The sequence below is a fragment of the Salvelinus fontinalis genome, chromosome 14 (genome assembly GCF_029448725.1).
Source record: "Salvelinus fontinalis isolate EN_2023a chromosome 14, ASM2944872v1, whole genome shotgun sequence".
NCBI classification, from domain to species: domain Eukaryota; kingdom Metazoa; phylum Chordata; class Actinopteri; order Salmoniformes; family Salmonidae; genus Salvelinus; species Salvelinus fontinalis.
The window spans coordinates 43,664,057-43,683,887 of NC_074678.1; the positions used below are offsets into that span (position 1 = coordinate 43,664,057).

Here is a 19,831-nt window from a genome sequence, read left to right on the forward strand (position 1 = left end):
CTTTCATGAGTACACACTGCTGGGATGAGGATCCCTCTGGATATTGGGTTCTACGGATAGAAAACAACGGAGATTCAACCAACAGAGGTACACGGACTTCAGCAGACAGTCTCAAACTGACGAAAACAACGTTTTTGGAATTTAAGGTGTCAACTTCAATAACACAGGGAGTCTCTTAAAACACATCTCTGGTATCTCAATTCAATTAGTTAGTGGCAGAAAGAAATAGTATACATTACATCTAATGTGAACTAGAAAATGTATTGTCATCCTTAACTAGGATTACAAATCAAAAGCACTCGGTGCTGCAGCTGACGTGACAGCAGCTGGCTCTGGCTTTCATCATCTGTTATAGTCCATATTGTTCAAACTCACTCCTTCACATCTCATCAAAATATACTACTTAATGTATTCATGTCATAACATGAAAATTATTTGTTTTTGTTCCCTGTTTTCCCAGTTACTATTTATTTCTTTGTGTGCTATACATTATGCATAATGAGCATTTTCTACAATGTACTCAGCCACCAACTAGTTTATTTTTTCTTTGTTCAAAGGATTCCTATTGAAATTTCAACTGGAGTTGCATGGGACAGCTGAACACATGATAGGCCGTCGCATGGAGAGGGCAGTGGTACAGCAGTGTGCAGTGAGGAACTCTGATGGCGGCTGTGAAGGCAGGCTGCTACATTATTCATACCCTGAATTTAGTTTACAATTAAACAGTTGCACACACACTGTCATTTCACATTCTGGAAGACATCTAGAAAATGTTACTAACCAAGCAAGTATCCTCTGTTTATAGAGTGCATATACCCACTGTACGTATTTGAGAACATCTGCCTGATGGCCTGTCCACCTCACTACTACGTTTCAAATGGAAACAGCACCCGCTCCTATCAGAGGTGCTTACCCTGCCATCGCAACTGCCACACTTGTTTCGGCAAACAGGACACAAACTGTCTGGACTGCCCTCCGTATTCCACCTTGGATTCTCGTCGCAGTACCTGTAGTCCCCCCGTCTACCCCTGGGACCACAAAGGTAAAGTAACAAATGGTATGGATCGGACGGCAGCAGTTCTGGGTATTCTAATGGGAGGGCCACTGGTGATTTTGTTTGTCATGTGGGCGATTGCATGGATGGTGAACAGGTCGTTTCTACTACGTGGTGCTGCCAGGAACCAGGTGGACATAAGCACCAGTTATAGCAGTGATGAGTCCAGGGATGTGGAGATGGTGGTATTCAGTATTACAGAAAGACAGGCAGAGAACAGCGAGAGTACATCTACATTCACCAACATTCCCAATACTTCAAGAGAAACATGACTCACTTCAGTCAGTATAGAATTCATTATTGGCTAATTTCATGTTGACTAACAGAAACAGAAGAAAACATTTTACAAATAACTTTTATTGTTACTTAAGTATCATTCACAAACTTTTGGATGGATAAAATAAATATATTTTTAAGACCCAAGTTGCATTCAGTGGTTTTTATGAGAGCACATCTAATGGTAGAATATCCATCCATTTGCAATTATACATTTTAAGTCAAAGTACTTCACAGAACATGTTAAATATAGGCAGCGGAATAGCTTAAAATTACACATTAAGACGTAGAACATTGCTTAAAGACTTCCTCCACAACTAGAGGGAGGAACGGCTCTTGCATTTCAGATAGAATGCATGAATCCACATAAAAAGGTCCTGTATATGATGAGCAAAATACAACTTAAGCCTTTACAGACTTAGAGGTTAGAGGCATTCTGTGTAGCTTCACTGTACACAGATCACAAGAATGGGCTATTTCTGGGATAAGCTTTCTCTTGAAGTTGAAAGGGAAAGTGCTCTCCTCCTCACTGAGTTTCCAAGTTGTCTGTGGGAATGACCCTATCTGAATTTGCCACTGGGGCTCTGTGACATCTCTAGAGGCCAGGATGAAGGGGTGGTCTGATTACAGAGTGTGTCCCCAGACCCAAAGAGCAGCTGTCGGAGGCTAATGTCATACAGACAGTACAGATCGAAAGCCACCATGGCAAGGAGCGGGAAAATGATAATCCCTGATCCAAAGCCTCTCCAGGGGCTACAAATATGGAGGCAGAGCCAGTAGACAAGCCTACAGGAATACAATAAAGAGAAACTCAAAACATGATCAGCTTTGCAATGTCAAACAATGAGCAATAGCTTTAAAACAACTCACCTTCCTTCAACGAAAACTCCACAGTCAAAATGGGCACCACCCTCAGCTGGTTTTGAGGCAGGAATTTAGCCAGAACCAACAGATTGAGAATGTAGAGACACAACTGCTCCATAGACAAACAGCTGCTGAATGGCCGGTCTTCCGGGGAGAGCCTTAGCTGCATTCAAAGACCCAGTGCAGAACTGGCACATCACACCAATCAGCATAGCTAGAGGGAGAGTAATGCAGTGTAAAAATGCCTGTCTGGCATTATGTGTCTTCAGCATCCTTTCCCATCAGTCTTTGATAATATCTTCCGTTCCTGCTTGACCACCAATAGTTGAAGGGATTAGTTTAGCCATTGTTGCTTTCATCAGTCAGGTCCTTTCAGTAGAAATAAAGGAAATGAGGAAAGTAATGGAAACTATTAGGACAGAGCCCAGGTGACTGGAGAACTAGTTATCCTCATCTTTTCTATTTTAGTTTAAGCTATTTATAAGGAGAGGGAGGAAATTGCCAGTAATCCAGTATTGTTAAAAGTGTTGACAATTAAAGACTAAGCCTTTGACAGACAGATGAGGCAATTGGAGAGACTTCTAAATGGCATATATTTTAAAAATGGATTGCTCCAACTAAATAAGTAGGTTTGTAGAGCCCAGTATACAGGCATAGTTGTTTGAGTCGAACATGAAACAATGATTCAGACATAACCAACAAGATGGGGACTGCAGCTACAGAACAGCAAAGTGTGAAAGTGAGGCAGCTGACCATGTCAGGGCAGTCTGGGGCATCTATGGGAACGCAGAAATAGAGTGCAGACTCCCCGCAGCAAACAGAAGGGAGGCCAGGACTGAGCACACAACAGGAACGCGGCCTCTTCGGCAGCATCTACAGCAGCAACAGAACGGTACCATGCCTGCCACCTCTGGGACAGCCTCACATAGTCAACTCTATGCCCTCCGGTGGCAAGCCGAGCAACGGATTGGCCTTCATCAATGGTGGGCACCAGATTGTTGGATTTTGGACTCAATCTCTTTGTGTCTGTGTCATTGGCAATGTCTCTCAGAGAGGTTGACTTTGGAGTGCTGATGCAGTTTTCCGCCGGGTCTTCCAAATTGTGCACTGTAACAGAGTGGAAAGAGTTCCATCCTGAACTCCCTCTCCCCCCTCATGCGGTCTTCGCTCAGCCGTGAAGCCCTTGCTGGGTTGCTGTTGGCAGGAATCAAGCTCTATACAAAACAAAAAATAACTCATCTTTCAGCCACCATGTCAATGTTGTGAATAATTAATAATGAATGACACACAATCTGTTTAATTAGTTGCAAAAAAAATTATAATAATAAGTTACATACTTTCGAGGGATGCAGAATTACTGTTGTTTAAATGTATTTGTAACATTTCTTCCACCCAACTTCGGTTTTTTTCCCCTTCCCCCCAACTTTTGTCTTATTGCACAATGAACTTCTCAATCAAATTTCAAGTCGAACAAAATATTAAGGTTCAGCCACCGCCCACCATAGGCTTTCATAGGATCGCGATGCCGCCCATACACTTTTCTCCGTACCATGTCACACAGACCATATGGCGCAAATAAATCAAAAGCGTACACTATACACCAGGGGGTTGGGGCTCTGTTGTGTCCAGATCAAAAACAAATCTTACTTCAATCTTAATAGAAAGTCACCAGCAGGTGGTCAATCAAATAAAAACATTCTGTAATGCACACCGGTCCTCCCAGAGATTTAAAAACAAATCAGTTACTTAAACTTTATTTGCAAGCTCTTCACATGTAGGTTTCCAAGGCATTCTAAAATTAACCTACCCAAACCTTTGTTTTGACTGAAAGGTGACCATGTGCCAACCCCTGAGTGACCGATTTGTGAAGTATGTTGAAACTTAATGTAAGAGAATAGGGAAACCAACAATAGCCGTCTTTGGGTTCTAACCGCATGTGGGGGGAAACGGAGTAGAATTTCACAGTAGCTTTGGCGAGACCGTCCGTTTAAAGGGGGGATGGGGATATGTCCAAGTTTGACAAGTTAGTTCTTAAAACTCATTCTTCCAGGTCAATACACTGTCAGAATTCCATATAAATATACATTTCACAGATTAGTACAAAAAACGATTAAATATGCTAACTATGAACGTCATAGGTTGGGAGTAGGCTACACATTCGTGACATTTCTGCAGTGTAGGCCTACTAAAAAGGCACGCATAAAGGGAGACGATATGCGCGTAAAAATTCCCAGAATTATCCAAACAGAAGACTAAATCATGACATTTCTCAAATAAAATCTGAAAACCCCCCATTATGGTTAAAGTTGTTTGTTAGTTACAGAAATTGCTCTGGCTTTTGTTGAGGTGATACATACTGTCACTAAAATAAACAATATGTAGACCACTTTAAAAAAGCTATTTTCTGTCAATAAATTGGCATGATTAAGTATACACATTTGAAGTTGCTATTTCAAGTTGTGTTATTTTTTTAACTATTATTAGGAATGTTTTGCTCTGCAGAGTGATATTGTGTGGAAACATACCCCAACTGTACATGTTTGAAATTAACACACTACATCAGTAACCGACTGGTCATTCAGGGATCATACAGAAGGGCTAGGATAGTACACAAAGATCCAGTTCATGTTCACAACTAAACATATTACAGGATAAGGATGATCAAATCTGTTTGGTTCTCAATCCTCAGAGAGCAATCTGTGAAAGTGGTCCGTCCTCCTCTCCAGTACTTCCCGGAAATCATCCTACAGAAAAATTGTGATTTCAAATTAGTAAACATCAACTATTTCTTTGGTAGGTCAATTGCTGGTGATGTTTCTTGTGGAATACAAGCGGTGGCCTAGTCTTGAACGACATTTCCAAACATAAGACAAGTTTGACTTGTGGTATTTTGTAGAATACTGGCTAAGTGTTTGAGATTGATTCAAGGTTTGTTCCTCTGCTTTCTCTACACCCAAGGGAACATGTTTTTCACAAGGATCCCATTTTATACCCACTTCCCAAATTAGATCTCTATAGCATGCAACATTTGTTTTGTCAAACTGGATTTAATCCTAGAAGACAAGTATACTGAACATAAATAAATGTAACATGAAACGATTTCAACAATCCTACTGAGTGTATACATAGAAATCATTCAATTGAAATATATTCATTAGGCCCTAATCTATGGATTTTACATGACTGGGCAGGGGTGCAGCCATGGGTGGGCCTGGGAGGGCATAGGCCCAGTCAATCAGAATGAGTTTTCCCCCACAACAGACAGAAATATTCCTCATTTTTATCAACTGTCCAGGTGGCTGGTCTCAGACGATCGCACAGCTGAAGAAGCCAGATGGAGACCCTGGGCTGGCCTGGTTACATGTGGTGTGAAGCCGGTTGGACTTAATTCCATATTCTCTCAAAATACGTTGGAGACGGCTTATGGTAGAGCAATGAACATTCAATTATATGGCAACAGCTCTAGTGGACATTCATGCAGTCAGCATGCCAATTGCACGCTCCTTCAAAACTTGAGACATCTGTGGCCTATTATTGGCCCCAGCACAAGGTGCACCTGTGTAATGATCATGCTGTTTAATCAGCTTCTTGATATGCCACACCTGTCCGGTAGATGGATTATCCTATCAAAAGGAGAAATGCTCACTAACAGGGATGTCAACAAACTTGTGCATAACATTTGAGAGAAATAAGCTTTTTGTGCATATGAAACATGAGACCAACACTTTACATGTTGGGTTAATATTGTTGTTCAGTATAGGTAGCAAATTATGGAAATGTCAAGATTTCTTTAAAAAGACAATACCCAAAATAAAAACACTTATGCCCTGTGAGGTGGGATACCAAATCATTGTCAACTTACTGCTCCTGACAGTCTCTCAAGACACGGGATGAGCTTCTGAAGTTCTTTGTCATCATCATTTCCAGACCAGCTCTTGATGGGAAGCACATTCATCAGCTGCAGAAATAAAGTAGGAAGTTAAGTTTATTAAAACCACTCTGCATCCAAAAAAAACAACGAAGCATTTTATAATTAAGTGAATAACATCACAGCAAATGTACATGGTAGGGGTACGTGTGTGGAGCGTTGTCCAAAACCACTGTCTTAGCAAGGTCCCTCTCAAGTACACCCAAGTCCTTGACATAGTGCCCCAGAACACAGGTACAGTCCTGTTGATACAAACGGTGTCTATAAAAGGAAATTTTAAAAAGGAGAGTTAAGTACATCCAAATATCAACTGAAATCAGATGATATTGTCAGCCTGTCTCTGGTAAACAAAACTCTGCAGCTGCAATATCTCTAAAACAATACAGAAAAACAAGTATGGCTAAAATAACAGACAGCAACACAAGTTACAATGTTAACTTCTCATACCGAAAAAGCCTTCTCTTCGGGTCCAAGATGTCCAGTATTTTCTCTGCATATTCTTTCTTCGCAGATGTATAAACAAACATCTGAAAACAAACACATTTGATATATTTAATTAAATGTCCTTAACCCTCTTGAGTTGGTCCATGCCCCTGCAGAAATCAGTTAGAATAATAAAAAAATCCCTATACAAATCCATCAGTTTAAACCAGATGTTTTTTTGTTTGTTACATTGAACGTGTCTCAATCCAACACATCTGTGGTGAAAGGTGACAGAGCTACAGTGGTGTTTGCCAGACCATGAGACATCCTGAAAATTGGTCTTCTCACAAAATCAACTGTAGCGTCCAAACGGTTTGGCCTACAAACTATTATGACCCCCTATGGAAAGACGACTCTCACGAACACGATGGTGTTCGGAAAGTATTCAGACGCCTTGACTTTCTCCACATTATTCTAAAATGTATTATATTGTTCCCCTCCTTATCAATCTACACACAATTCCCAATAGTGACAAAGCAAAAACTTGTTTTTCATTTATATATATATATAAAAACTGATATTACATTGACATAAGTACTCAGACCCTTTACTCAGTACTTTGTTGAAGCACCGTTGGCAGTGATTACAGTCTTGGGTATGACTCTACAAGCTTGGCACACCTGTATTTGGGGAGTTTCTCCAGTTTTTTTCTGCAGATCCTCTCAAGCTCTGTCAGGTTGGATGGGGAGTGTCGCTGCACAGCTATTTTCAGGTCTCTCCAGAGATGTTCAATCTGGGCCACTCAAGGACATTCTGAGAATTTACCCAAAGCCACTCCTGCGTTGTATTGGCTGTGTGCTTAGGGTCGTTGTCCTGTTGGAAGGTGAACCTTTGCCCCAGTATGACTTCCTGAGAACTCTGGAGCAGGTTCTCATCAAGGATCTCTCTGTACATTGCTCTGTTCAGCTTTTTCTTGATCCTGACTAGTATTCCAGTCCCTGATATTGAAAAACATCCCCACAGTATGATGCTGCCAACACCATTCGTCACCGAAGGGATGATGCCAGGTTTCCTCCAGACATGACGCTTGGCATTCAGGCCAAAGACTTCAATCTTGGTTTCATTAGACCAGAGAATCTTTTTTCTCATGGTCTGAATCCTTTAGGTGCCTTTTGGCAAAGTCCAAGCGGGGCTGTCATGTGCCATTTACTGAGGAGTGGCTTCCTTCCATCTGCCCACTCTACCATAAAGGCCTGATTGGTTGTCCTTCTGGAAGGTTCTCCCATCTCCACAGAGGAACTCTTGAGCTGTTAGAGTGACCATCGGGTTCTTGGTCACCTCCCTGACCAAGGTCCTTCCCCCCCAATTGAGAGTCTGAAACTACCAAAACTTATTTTCATTTAAGAATGGAGGCAACTGTGACCTTAAATGCTGCGGAATTGTATCTTGTCTCGGAGCTCTGACAATTCCTTCGACCGCATGGCTTGGTTTTTGCTCTGACATGCACTGTCAACTGTGGGACTTTATAGACAGGTGCGTGCCTTTCCAAATAATTTCCAATCAATTAAATTTACCATAGGTGGACTCCAATCACATTGTATTTACATCTTAAGGATGATCAATGGAAAGAGGATGCACCTGAGGTCAATTTTAAATCTCATACCAAATGGTTTGAATACTTATTTACATAAGGTATGTTGTTTATTTAAACGTGCAAAAAATTCTAAAAACCTAACAAAATGTGGAAAAAGTCAAGGGGTCTGAATACTTTCCGAATGCACTGTAGCTTAGTAGAACCCCCACAATGGGGGAAAAGTTGAGTATGTTGCAAAAGAAACTAATATATATGGGTACATCACACATAAGAACTTAGCAATCAAGCCTAGAAGCTTACCTCAAAATGTTTTGTCATGGCTTCCAGAAATTCTTTCACATATGGTCGTAGAATCACGTAGACCTATTGAGTTAAGAGAAGATACTACAATCTTTTCTGTTTACTGTCATTATAAAACAGGCATTCATTCTACTTAAAAAATAATAATAAACACCAGTCATTACAAGTCTAGAAGGAACTGGTTGATTCACTCACCTTGTACGGATTGTCCTGGAAGCATGTGCGGAAGGTGTACTCTGCATCCTCAATCACATTCAGAGAGCTGTACATGAGCGTTTCATCCTAGAACACAGAAATAATTCCAAACAATTGGTACCACATAGTGTTTGATTTAATACATCAAATAAATATTAATATAATCAGGTAAATGCTTTGTTTAGTCACTGAACTCAAAAAGTTAAACCAAACACTCACCAGATCTAAAACTAGCGTGGCTTGGGGAGTACTCCTTGTCTTAGGTGGGATGTCTCTTATGCAGGGTTTGGATTGCTGGCACTTGGATGGAATGTTCTTGATGAAAGAGAAGCTAAAGACAACAATGCAACGGATTAAAATTACTTTCAGGACAAGGCAGTGAGTCCTCCAGAACCACAGACAATGGAAAAGCGATTCCGGGCAGTGGATTATATCAGCAGAAGTGCATTACAAAGCAGGAACTATTAAGTTGGTCAAGCTGGCCAGCTAACTTGCAAGTTATTTGATACCATTTTGGTGGTTTGTTGGTAACTCTTTGATCCTGCATTTTAATATAACCCCATAGTTGATTCAACTCAATAAGTAGACATTGGATTTAATAATATATGGTATGGCGTGCAGAAGGGATGCACCGATATGACATTTTTGTCCGATTCCGATATTTTTTTCTGATACAGATACCGATATTTTAAATTTTAGCGGGCTTTTAAGCACTCTAGTACAGTTAAATAGTTAACACACATGGACGCAGCAGTCTAAGGCACTGCATCTCAGTGTAAGAGGCGTCACTACAGTCCCTGGTTCGAATCCAGGCTTTATCACATCCGGCCGTGATTGGGAGTCCCATAGGGCGGCGCACAATTGGACCAGCGTCGTCCAGGTTTGGCCCAGGAAGGCCGTCATTGTAAATAAGAATTTGTTCATAACTGACTTGCCTAGTTAAAATAAAGGTCACACACACACCAAAAACGTATTTTAATCGCCATTTACAAAATGTCCCCCATTACCAATAAAACAATCAAAACCTATTTCTTTCACTTACTTGCTGTGCTGTTTCATTGTTCAGTCGTTTCATTCTCAACCAGGATTTCAACATACATGTCAAGCAGTGAAGTTTCAGCTGTCTGTCCGTGGCCTCTCTTCCTCGGTGCACACTGTCACTGTCCATTTCCATCTTGTCCAGTTGTGTATGTAACATTTCACGTAAACTCTGCTTCTTGAATACGTCAAAGTAGCGGTCCTTGTACCTAGCATCAAGCATGGTGGCAACACAGTAAAAAGGCTCAGAGAGAATACCACCGAATCGCTTGTCCACAGCCTTCAGTACTTTTGTAAGTTTTAACCCCACGGTCTGTGTTGGGAGTTTTGTTGAGCAGGCGTTTCAATGCCATGACAGAGGGTACCACATCTGAGGCAGAGGCAGTTAATTAGCTTATTTCTCTAGTCAGTTCGATTGGCGATAGGAGTGTGTTCACGTTTCCAAGTTTCAAACATGTTCTCAAATGCCATTGAAATGGCAGCAGCGGTATGAGAACCAGCACATTCATGAGCATGCAATATGGCCTTCCTCAGTACGAAATCCTCGTCGACCCACTGTGCTGTCAGACTCAGCATGCTCATGGGGCTGACGTCGCTGGTCCAAATGTCAGTCGTGACGCCCATAGCAAGTAGCATAATGAATTCCATTATTTTGCCGTTAACCTGTCTAGGATGAGGGTGCCGCTAGCGGCACACCCCCCCCACCCCCACTGAAAAGGCAGAGCCGCGAAATTCAAATTTTTTAATTTTTTATTTTTTTATTTTTAACTTTCACACATTAAAGTCCAATACAGCTAATGAAAGACACAGATCTTGTGAATCCAGCCAACATGTCCGATTTTTAAAATGTTTTACAGGGAAGACACAATATGTAAAGATGTAAATCTATTAGCTAAAAACACATTAGCATAATCCACCATCTTTTCTTTGTCCACCAACAACAGTAGCTATCACTAATTCGGCTAAACTAAGATATTTATAGCCCCTAACCAAGAAAAAAACTCATCAGATGACAGTCTGATAACATATTTATGGTATGGGATATGTTTTGTTAGAAAAATGTGCATATTTCAGGTAGATGGCATAGGTTACAATTGCACCCACCGTCACAAATGGACTAGAATAACTACATAGAGCAACGTGTTTACCTACTTACTAATCATCAAACATTTCGTAAAAATACACAGCATACACTAATCGAAAGACACAGATCCTGTGAATACAGACAATATTTCAGATTTTCTAAGTGTCTTACAGCAAAAACACAATAAATCGTTATATTAGCATAGCACATGTGCAAACATTACCCCAGCATTAATTCTAGCCAAAGTGAGCGATAACGTAAACATCGCCAAAATATATTATTTTTTTCACTAACCTTCTCAGAATTCTTCAGATGACACCCCTGTAACATCACATTACAACATGCATATACAGTTTGTTCGAAAATGTGCATATTTAGCCACCAAAATCATGGTTAGACAATGGGGAAAGTAGCCCAGCTGGTGAGAAAATGTCCGTGCGCCATATTAGACAGTGATCTACTCGTATACATAAATACTCATAAACGTGACTAAAAAATATAGGGTGGACAGCGATTGATAGACAATTTAATTCTTAATACAATCGCGGAATTACATTTTTTAAATTATCCTTACTTTTCAATACAGTTTGCGCCAAGCGAAGCTACGTCAAAAAACATGGCGTCCTAAGCCACTAACATTTTTCGACAGAAACACGATTTATCATAATAAAAATTTCCTACTTTGAGCTGTTCTTCCATCAGTATCTTGGGCAAAGGATCCTTTCTTGGGTCTAATCGTCTTTTGGTGGAAAGCTGTCCTCTTGCCATGTGGAAATGCCAACTGCGTTCAGCATGAACTGGAAGCGTGCCCAGCGATTCACAGCGTTTCAGAAATAAATGTCCCAAAATCGCACTAAACGGATATAAATTGCTATAAAACGCTTTAAATTAACTACCTTATGATGTTTTTAACTCCTATAACGAGTCTTAACATGACCGGAGAAAGATTACTCCCAACACTAATGCTTGGAACAGGTGCGGGTCGGTGTCCTCCACGCGCATGACGCAGCTGCAAAAGACTTACTAGCTACAGGGTTTTTTAATTTATAGTGCCTGTGAACGCGCAATCGACCCCATTCAAATCGTCATCACGTAAAGGCATCCAGGGGAAGACGTAAGCAGTGTCCGTATACTCATAGGAATAACATTGGCTTTAAAACTGACTCCAGAACAGTGGCCAAAATTTCTGAAATCTGACTCCATGTCAGGGAAATTGCTGTAGAATGGGTTCTGTTCCACTTAGAGACAAAATTTCAACTCCTATAGAAACTATAGACTGTTTTCTATCCAATAATAATAATAATATGCATATTGTACGATCAAGAATTTTGTAGGAAGCCGTTTCAAAAATTACACGATTAGCATAAATAGTGACAACAGCGCCCCCAGCCTCAACAGGTTAACGGATTTTGCCTGAGTTGTCTCGCTGAAATTTTCTTACCCTTTCAAATGACTGCTCAACCTGAACTTGTTAAGTAGTTGGAAGTGTGCACTTAGTATTTTTCTGCTTTTGTTCTGGTAGCGCTGTATTTTTCATGGCGTCATTATGTCATCGACCTACGTTATTCACATCAGCTTTGACATTGGTTTTGAACATCAGAAAACTAGACCATTTTTTAGCTAATATCAGCCGATTCTGATATGCTCACCGATATATTGTGCAGCCCTATAATTGTATTCCACAGCACCAAGAACACAATATAAAAATGGCATAACTCACGGGCTGAAAGTGTCATTGCGGTCCTCATCTCCAGCGAGAAGGCTAATGGAACCATAGCCAAACACACACTGCTCTGGGCTCATCACATCACCACTGCTGGGGGTTCTCACATCTGAATAGGAAAAAACTGCCTCGATTAAAATGAATAGGACTCATTCACCCTGGTATATCACTAGACCAATTAAGATGTTACTGTTTTGACCTCATCCACCCTTGCCTCAAGAATCACAGAATGACATGCATGTTTGATAAACAATGCAAGTCCTTGCTAGCCTATACAGTAGTTTGTTTATTTGAAACTGACAAATGACAGTTTCTCTGTAAACAAAAAGGCCTACCCAATGGACCGAGGAAAGTGCCAAATCATGATGGCCTATTCTCCAAGACGAAGAAAGTCTGTTCTGCTTTACACAAAACATTTCAATCTGAACGCTGTGAAAAACTGCACACCCATGAACTAGCCTCTGGTCTTTCAGGCAGACTATCCCACCTGCATACAAAAGCTAACACACACACTCGTATGCTTACCTAATAATTACATCTAATTTTGTCACATGCACTGAATACAAGACCTTACCGTAAAATGCTTACTTACAAGCCCTTAACCAACAATGCAGTTCAAGAAATCGAGTTAAGAAAATATTTACTAAATAGTTTATTTTTATTTTTTATTATTATCAAAAAGTAACAATAAAATGACATAACAATAACGAGGCTATATACAGGGGGTACCTGTACCGAGTCAATGTGCGAGGGTACAGGTTAGTCAAGGTATTTTGTAAAGTGACTATGCATAGATAATAAACAACGAGTAGCAGCAGTATTAAAACGTGCGGGGGGGGGGGGGGGGGGGGGGTCAATGTAAATAGTCCAGGTGGCCATTTTATTAATTGTTCAGCAGTCTTATGGCTTGGGGGTAGAAATGGTTAATGGGCCGTTTGGTCCTTGACTTGGCGTTCCGGTACCACTTGTGTGGAAGTATGCAATTTTGAACCTATACTTACTTTCCTTGGTAGGAGTGAGGAAATGGACAACAGGGGAGTAGATATTTCGCACAGTGGAATTGAGGGGAAAGGAGGGGTTTAGCTCCGACAGCACCCGGTGATGGCGCACATTAACAGGGGTCTTGAAGCCCAGATCTGGAAATGTATACAGAATGATTCAGTCAGTATTGTGTTGCCATTTAGAAATAAATGTCAATAGAGCAATTGCATTCACCAAAATAAACAGGTACCTTCTCTTTCTTCATAGTCTAGGGCTGCCACCCTTTTCCTCCCACGCCCTTGTACAAGAGGGCGCTTTGTAGCGGTGGGGATATCATCAGAGTAGAGTGACTGGTCGTCTGGCTGTTGTACCTCTTCATCCTACACACAGAAAATATAATTGAGACAACAGTATGAAAAAGTAGCCAAAAGTTCTCATTCAAAGGATCAGAATCTAAATGACGTAGAGAGAGCGGAGACTTACCGATTGATGGCCGAGTTAGCTACCAAAGCCTGCTAATTTTAGCCCTACCAACCTGCGTGAGTCAGCCAGTTGCTATCAACACCTAGCGTACAGCTACATTAAACTAAACTAAAGTTTTGAAAATACATAAACTCCATCTAACCAGTTAGCCAACTAGCCTAGCCTGGCCGGCTGCCCAGCCTAGCTAGAGAACAACCACAGACAGGATTAGTTATAAATATATTTGGAAAAACCAGACAGGAACCCACAGAACACAAAAAATGCCAGCAGATAAAGTAGAGAAATTGACTTACCGATTGACTTAGCTACCAAAGTCAAAGAAGAGCCAAGGAGAAGCAGCTAGCTAACCAATAAGATATATTAATATAGGTTACAGGCTTCACATTCACACTCAGCACAGAACCTGGTTTCTGTCAGAATATCATTCCCCAACCCTGCCTTCCACTGGTTATACTAAGCCATCAAAGTCCTCCGGGGTGAAACGAGCACCACATACAGTAGACGTGAGCATGGTTCCCATACTCCAATACACTAGCTTCAACCGGACAAACCGTTCCAACTTCAGTTTCCTTCTCATTTTTGGGACACAAACGAGTCGTAATCACATCCTTGTGAGTAGTACTGCACTGTGGGTATTACTGCACTAGCTACAAATGAAAACTACTCTAACACTCACTCGCTCGACTACCAAACACACAGGACATGGTTTCATTGTGGATGTACATAGTAGCTTACCAGCGCCAACACTTGGTTTGGAATGTAATTACATGCTAGTATGGCTAGTAGCTAACATTAGCAAGCTAGAACTAGCTAGGTAGGAAAAGTTATCCATATGACGTTGAGAAATAGTGCATTGTGGGTAGTTCCTAAGATATCCGAAAATAAGTTACTTAAAAACGCTAAAACTGAACGGTTTGTAGTTACAGGTAACCAGATCGTGACTACAACTACGTTACTAAGTCTTTGGTGAGTAAAAACTAAATGTGTCCTACCCTTTAAACGGAAGAGAACGGTTTAGGGGCCTACCTGAATTTGTCCATTGGAAACTCGTTTTTCTCCGTTTGCCCCTGCAATGAGTGGTACATTGTAATGCCGCGTTCAAAACAACTGGGAACTTGGAAATCTCCGACTTCCGGACGTTCTAGACACCTAGGAAAAACGTTTTGAATGGTCATCCAACTCCGGCATCTTTCTAGAGCTCCGTCTCTCCGACTTGAAAATCACTGACATCATGATTTGACCTATTTTCCCGAGTTCCCAGTTGTTATGAAAGCGCCATAAGTCGATTAGCCACATGTACGCAAGCGCGTAATTGTTTTACTTTTCGAATTGTACAAACATAGCTAGGGGACGTCACAAGTTCCCACAGACAAAGTCATAAGACTAAACCCACCTATTTCTACAATCTGTCTCATAATAATCTGACTATAAACCTTAACCACACTGCCAACCTTATGAATAGCCTTAAATGAAGACCAAAAAGCATGTGTTTTCATAAATCTTTACGATATAACCAATTTTGACAACCATTAGCTAGATAACGTTAAACCAGTTAGCTATCAAGCTCCTATGGCAGTTAGCTACTGTAGTTTGTTCGCCAACGATAGTGCGTAATACGCATTCGAAGTTCACATTAAGCCAAGCAATTTTGGCAAAACAAGTTTCTCGATTTACCTTTTGAGTTACGTTCCGCGCCTCTCTCTTTGAGTTCCACCGACCGTTAAACCGTGCTGATGAAGGGTCAGCAATACTTCGAGACCGAAGTCTCATCTTCACAAACTGAAATGTGTTGTGTAGTTACACAAACATTACACGTTATACAGCTTGTGAAAATAATCTTGGGCCTACTCAAAATGTCGAGAGAAAAAAACAGTTCCTGTTTGTGATTGTTCTTGTTCCGTCTGGTTTTTATTTTATTTTTTATCTACCGGAAAGGTTCACGCGAAGAAAGCATAGTGTGAAGATAGACAGAAACTGCTTCTCCGATATAAATCCCCGATCACGTTTGTAGGCGATGTTGGTTATCTAAACTCATGCCCACAATACGTTATCGGGTCTAACGGTCGTCTCGCGCCGAACTGTGCATGTAAAGGTCGTAAAATCAAAGGCACTCTGTCGATTTAAAGTTATTTTTGACGAAAATGAGATTGGAGTATTAACATGTTCAACTAACACTGGCTCGAATCTAGGTTGTACCTTTAGATTTCTAGAAAAGTCACAACTAAGGAAGAATTGTTCACTTCTCTCATTGACTTCTCAATCCCCAAACCCTGACCTGGTCTGCTTGTTCTGTTTTACAAGCGTTCCCGGAAGTCTTGCGATGTTGCGCCTCTGTGTTTAGAAACTGTTGTTACGGCTGCTGTGGGATACCCTTTTCATGCCACTTCGATACAAAGTGATTTTCGCTAACCCTAACCCCCTTCTTGACATTAACATCAGTCTCCTAACCTGCTACGAAAAAGTCACTTCGGTATGAAAAGAGTGTTTCCCCTATGGAAAGAGCCTGTGACACAACTTCCCGCTTTTGGATGTTAACAAGGCAACACTCAGAGATAATAGATAACACATCATGGATATAACCCTTTTTAGCATGGGCATGGCCATTGAGGACTTCCACCATGCTTCTGCCATTTTAAAGTAGTCAACTAGGTGGGGATTCCAATGGGTTGTAGCCTCAATGGTGCTGCCCATGCCGTCACAGACACTATGATGGCACCGATATAAAGATTAATACTTTATCTTATGGCGACACTCCTAATGTAGCAAGCATAAAAGAAATGCCTGAAACTAGTTCTATTTCGCTTGAGGGTCTATGCTAGTCACTCAATGGGATATCCTTCCGCCTGGCAGCAGGATGAGTCGAGATAGTAATATCAGAGTAGGTGAGCGGAAGTGGATGTGAAGACTCCATAGGTGAGTTTTTCGTTGAATGTGTAGAGTATACTACTTTTGGGCGATGCTTGCTCTTCGCCGAATAGTGAGTCCCATAGGGCGGCGCACAATTGGCCCAGTGTCGTCCGGCTTATGGGAGGGTTTGGCCGAGGGGCTTTCCTTGGCTCATCGCGCTCTAGCGACTACTTGTGGCAGGCCAGGCACCTGCAAGCTGACTTCAGTCACTAGTTGAATAGTGTTTACTCCGACACATTGGTGCGGCTGGCTTTCAGGTTACGCAAGCAGGTGTTAAGATGCAGAGCGGCTTGGTGGGTCATGTTTCAGAGGATGCATGACTCGACCTTCGCCTCTCACGAGCCTGTTGGGGAGTTGCAGCGATGAGACAAGATTGTAACAACCAATTGGATATCACGAAATTGGGTGAGAAAAAGGGGGTAAAAAAAGAACAAAAGAGAGAGGAATACACAGTGCCCCCTCTGGTTCTCGATATCCAACCCCAACCCTCTAGTGGGCCTAGATGCCCTGGCCCACTAGTGGCTGATTCCATCGATCCTGGACAGAATCAGGGAAGTGGGTCACCAGGTCCTTCTGATTGCCCCGAGATGGCCGTAACGCCACTGGTTCAGCACAATACTGTCACTCCTAGAGGGGGCAGCATGGGAACTACCTTGGAGGCCAGGCCTATTGTCACAAGCGGGGGGCACATTGCGGCATCCGAATCCCTCCGGCCTGCAGCTGTGGGCCTGGCCGCTGAACAGCGAAAATGGTCTGGTTTACATCTTGAGCCCTCTGTTGTTAACATCGTACAGACTGCCAGGAACCTGTCCACCATGTCAACCTATGACATAAGGTGGCACATGTTCTGCCAGTGGTGTGGGGAGCAGCGGCTTGCGGCATAAAAACCGTGGTCCAGTTCTTGAGGTCTTTGTTCAATGCTGGCAGGGCTGCATCCACACTTAAGGTGTACGCAGCAGTCATTTAAGCATGTCATGATGAAGAGCAAGACGGTCCACTTGGCAGCCATCTGCTCATGGCAAGGTTTCTTAAGGGAGTCCGCCGATTACGAGCCTAAAGAGCCAGGATCTGGTTCTTGGAGTACTATCTAGACCTCACTTTGAACCTTAAGACACTATAGACTTGAAACCTCTTCTTAAGACTGTGTTTCTGGTGACCATCGCCTCTACCAAGAGGATTGGCGAGCTCAATGCTTTATCGGTTAGTGTTTTTATTTGTTTAATTTTTATTTTGTTTAACCTTTATTTAACTAGGCAAGTCAGTTAAGAACAAATTCTCATTTAAAATGACGGCCTACCCCGGCCAAACCCGGACAACGCTGGGCCAATTGTGCGCCACCCTATGGGACTCCCAATCACAGCCGGATGTGATTCAGCCTGGATTCGAACCAGGGACTGCTGTGACGCCTGTTGCACTGAGATGCCATGCCTTATACCCCTACGCCACTCGGGAGCCCCAGGCATGTGTTACAATGCGGCCTAATCCTTCCTTCCTACCAAAGGTCCTGCCCCCAGGTCACGTGAACAAATGGTGCTAACAGCCTTATCCACCTCCATGCCCACTGGGGCTAATGATGTTGATGGATGCATTCTTTGTCCTGTGAAATCCCTAAACATGTACGTGGAGCAAGGTGATCCGTCGCTCTGATCAGCTGTTTGTGTGCTTTGGCGATAAAGTACAGAGCAAGCCTCTCACATTAGAATGTAGACATTATCCTGCAAGCCTAGCTGGTTGCCCAGTCACATAGTCTGTGGTAACGTTGCCACCTCCTGGGCACTGCTCTGTCTGACATGTGCGGCTGCCAGATGATGACTAGCATAGACCCTCAAGTGAAATAGAACAAAGGTTACTCACGTAACCACGGTTCTATGAGCTAGGGACTATGCTAGTCCAGATGTCGGTTCCCTTGTAGCCTCGGGAAGAGTCTCGAGGAAGTGATGCTATGCGCCCAGGTATTTATAAGGGGTGGGGGCACGCGCATCACACCCGCGGCACGGAATTACTCGGATATTAATATCTCGACTCATCCTGCCGCCAGGCGGAAGGATATCCCATTGAATGACTAGCATAGTCCATAGCTCATAGAACTGTATGTGCGTAATCTTCTATTCACAGAGCTAGATCCCCTACGGCAAGGGTGTCAAGCTCATTCAATGAACTGTCTAGGGTCTCCAGGTTTTTGTTTTTTATTTTCAGCTAAGTCCTAGACAACCATGTGTGGGGAGTTCCTTACTAATTAGTGACATTAATTCATCAATCAAGTACAAGGGAGGTGCAAAAACCCGCAGCCACTCTGCCCTTCGTGGAATGAGTTTGACACCTGTGCTCTACACTGGTCTTTGTGTAACGGATGTGAAATGGCTAGCTAGTTAGCGGGTACGCGCTAGTAGCATTTTCAATCAGTTACGTCACTTGCTCTGAGACTTTAAGTAGGGTTGCCGTGGCCTTTGTGGAGCGATGGGTAACGATGCTTCGTGGGCGACTGTTGTTGATGTGTGCAGAGGGTCCCTGGTTCGCGCCCGTGTCGGGGCGAGGGGACGGTTTAAAGTTATACTGTTACATTGATGCTGTTGACCCGGATCACTGGTTGCTGCGGAAAAGGAGGAGGTTGAAAGGGGGGTGAGTGTAACGGATGTGAAATGGCTAGCTAGTTAGCGGGTACGCGCTAGTAGCATTTCAATCAGTTACGTCACTTGCTCTGAGACTTTAAGTAGGGTTGCCGTGGCCTTTGTGGAGCGATGGGTAACGATGCTTCGTGGGCGACTGTTGTTGATGTGTGCAGAGGGTTCCTGGTTCGCGCCCGTGTCGGGGCGAGGGGACGGTTTAAAGTAATACTGTTACATTTGACGAGAAGAAAAAAAAACTGTCGGGGGAGGTACTCTTCTGCACTGTTCAACCAGACCAGTAAATGCGAAGGAGGAGTTAAGATGGAGAGTTGCCTTGTTAACACAGGGCGCGTTTGAATGGTAAGGCTACACCAA

General features: G+C 42.4%; 1 protein-coding gene and 1 pseudogene across 3 annotated transcripts; both read right to left on the reverse strand.

Moving 5' to 3' along the window:
- Positions 1-1,393: 1,393 nt before the first annotated feature.
- LOC129810926 (transmembrane protein 79-like) lies at positions 1,394-3,433 on the reverse strand (annotated as a pseudogene).
- Positions 3,434-3,932: 499 nt separating this feature from the next.
- LOC129810924 (CTD small phosphatase-like protein 3) lies at positions 3,933-16,366 on the reverse strand. 3 transcript variants are annotated; one of them, XM_055861924.1, is made up of 12 exons: positions 15,618-16,364; positions 13,711-13,840; positions 13,481-13,615; positions 12,477-12,588; positions 8,854-8,965; positions 8,635-8,721; positions 8,440-8,502; positions 6,570-6,649; positions 6,257-6,383; positions 6,057-6,152; positions 5,797-5,817; positions 3,933-4,938 (listed from the first exon to the last, which is right to left on the reverse strand). In XM_055861924.1, the coding sequence occupies exons 1-12, from the start codon at positions 15,711-15,713 to the stop codon at positions 4,873-4,875; spliced, it is 1,125 nt and encodes a 374-aa protein (XP_055717899.1). In that variant the 5' UTR covers positions 15,714-16,364; the 3' UTR covers positions 3,933-4,872. The 3 variants fall into 3 exon arrangements, with proteins under 3 accessions (XP_055717899.1, XP_055717900.1, XP_055717901.1); XM_055861925.1 differs by lacking the exon at positions 5,797-5,817 and having other exon boundaries at positions 15,618-16,336; XM_055861926.1 differs by lacking the exons at positions 3,933-4,938; positions 5,797-5,817 and having other exon boundaries at positions 6,062-6,152; positions 6,257-6,364; positions 15,618-16,366.
- Positions 16,367-19,831: the final 3,465 nt, after the last annotated feature.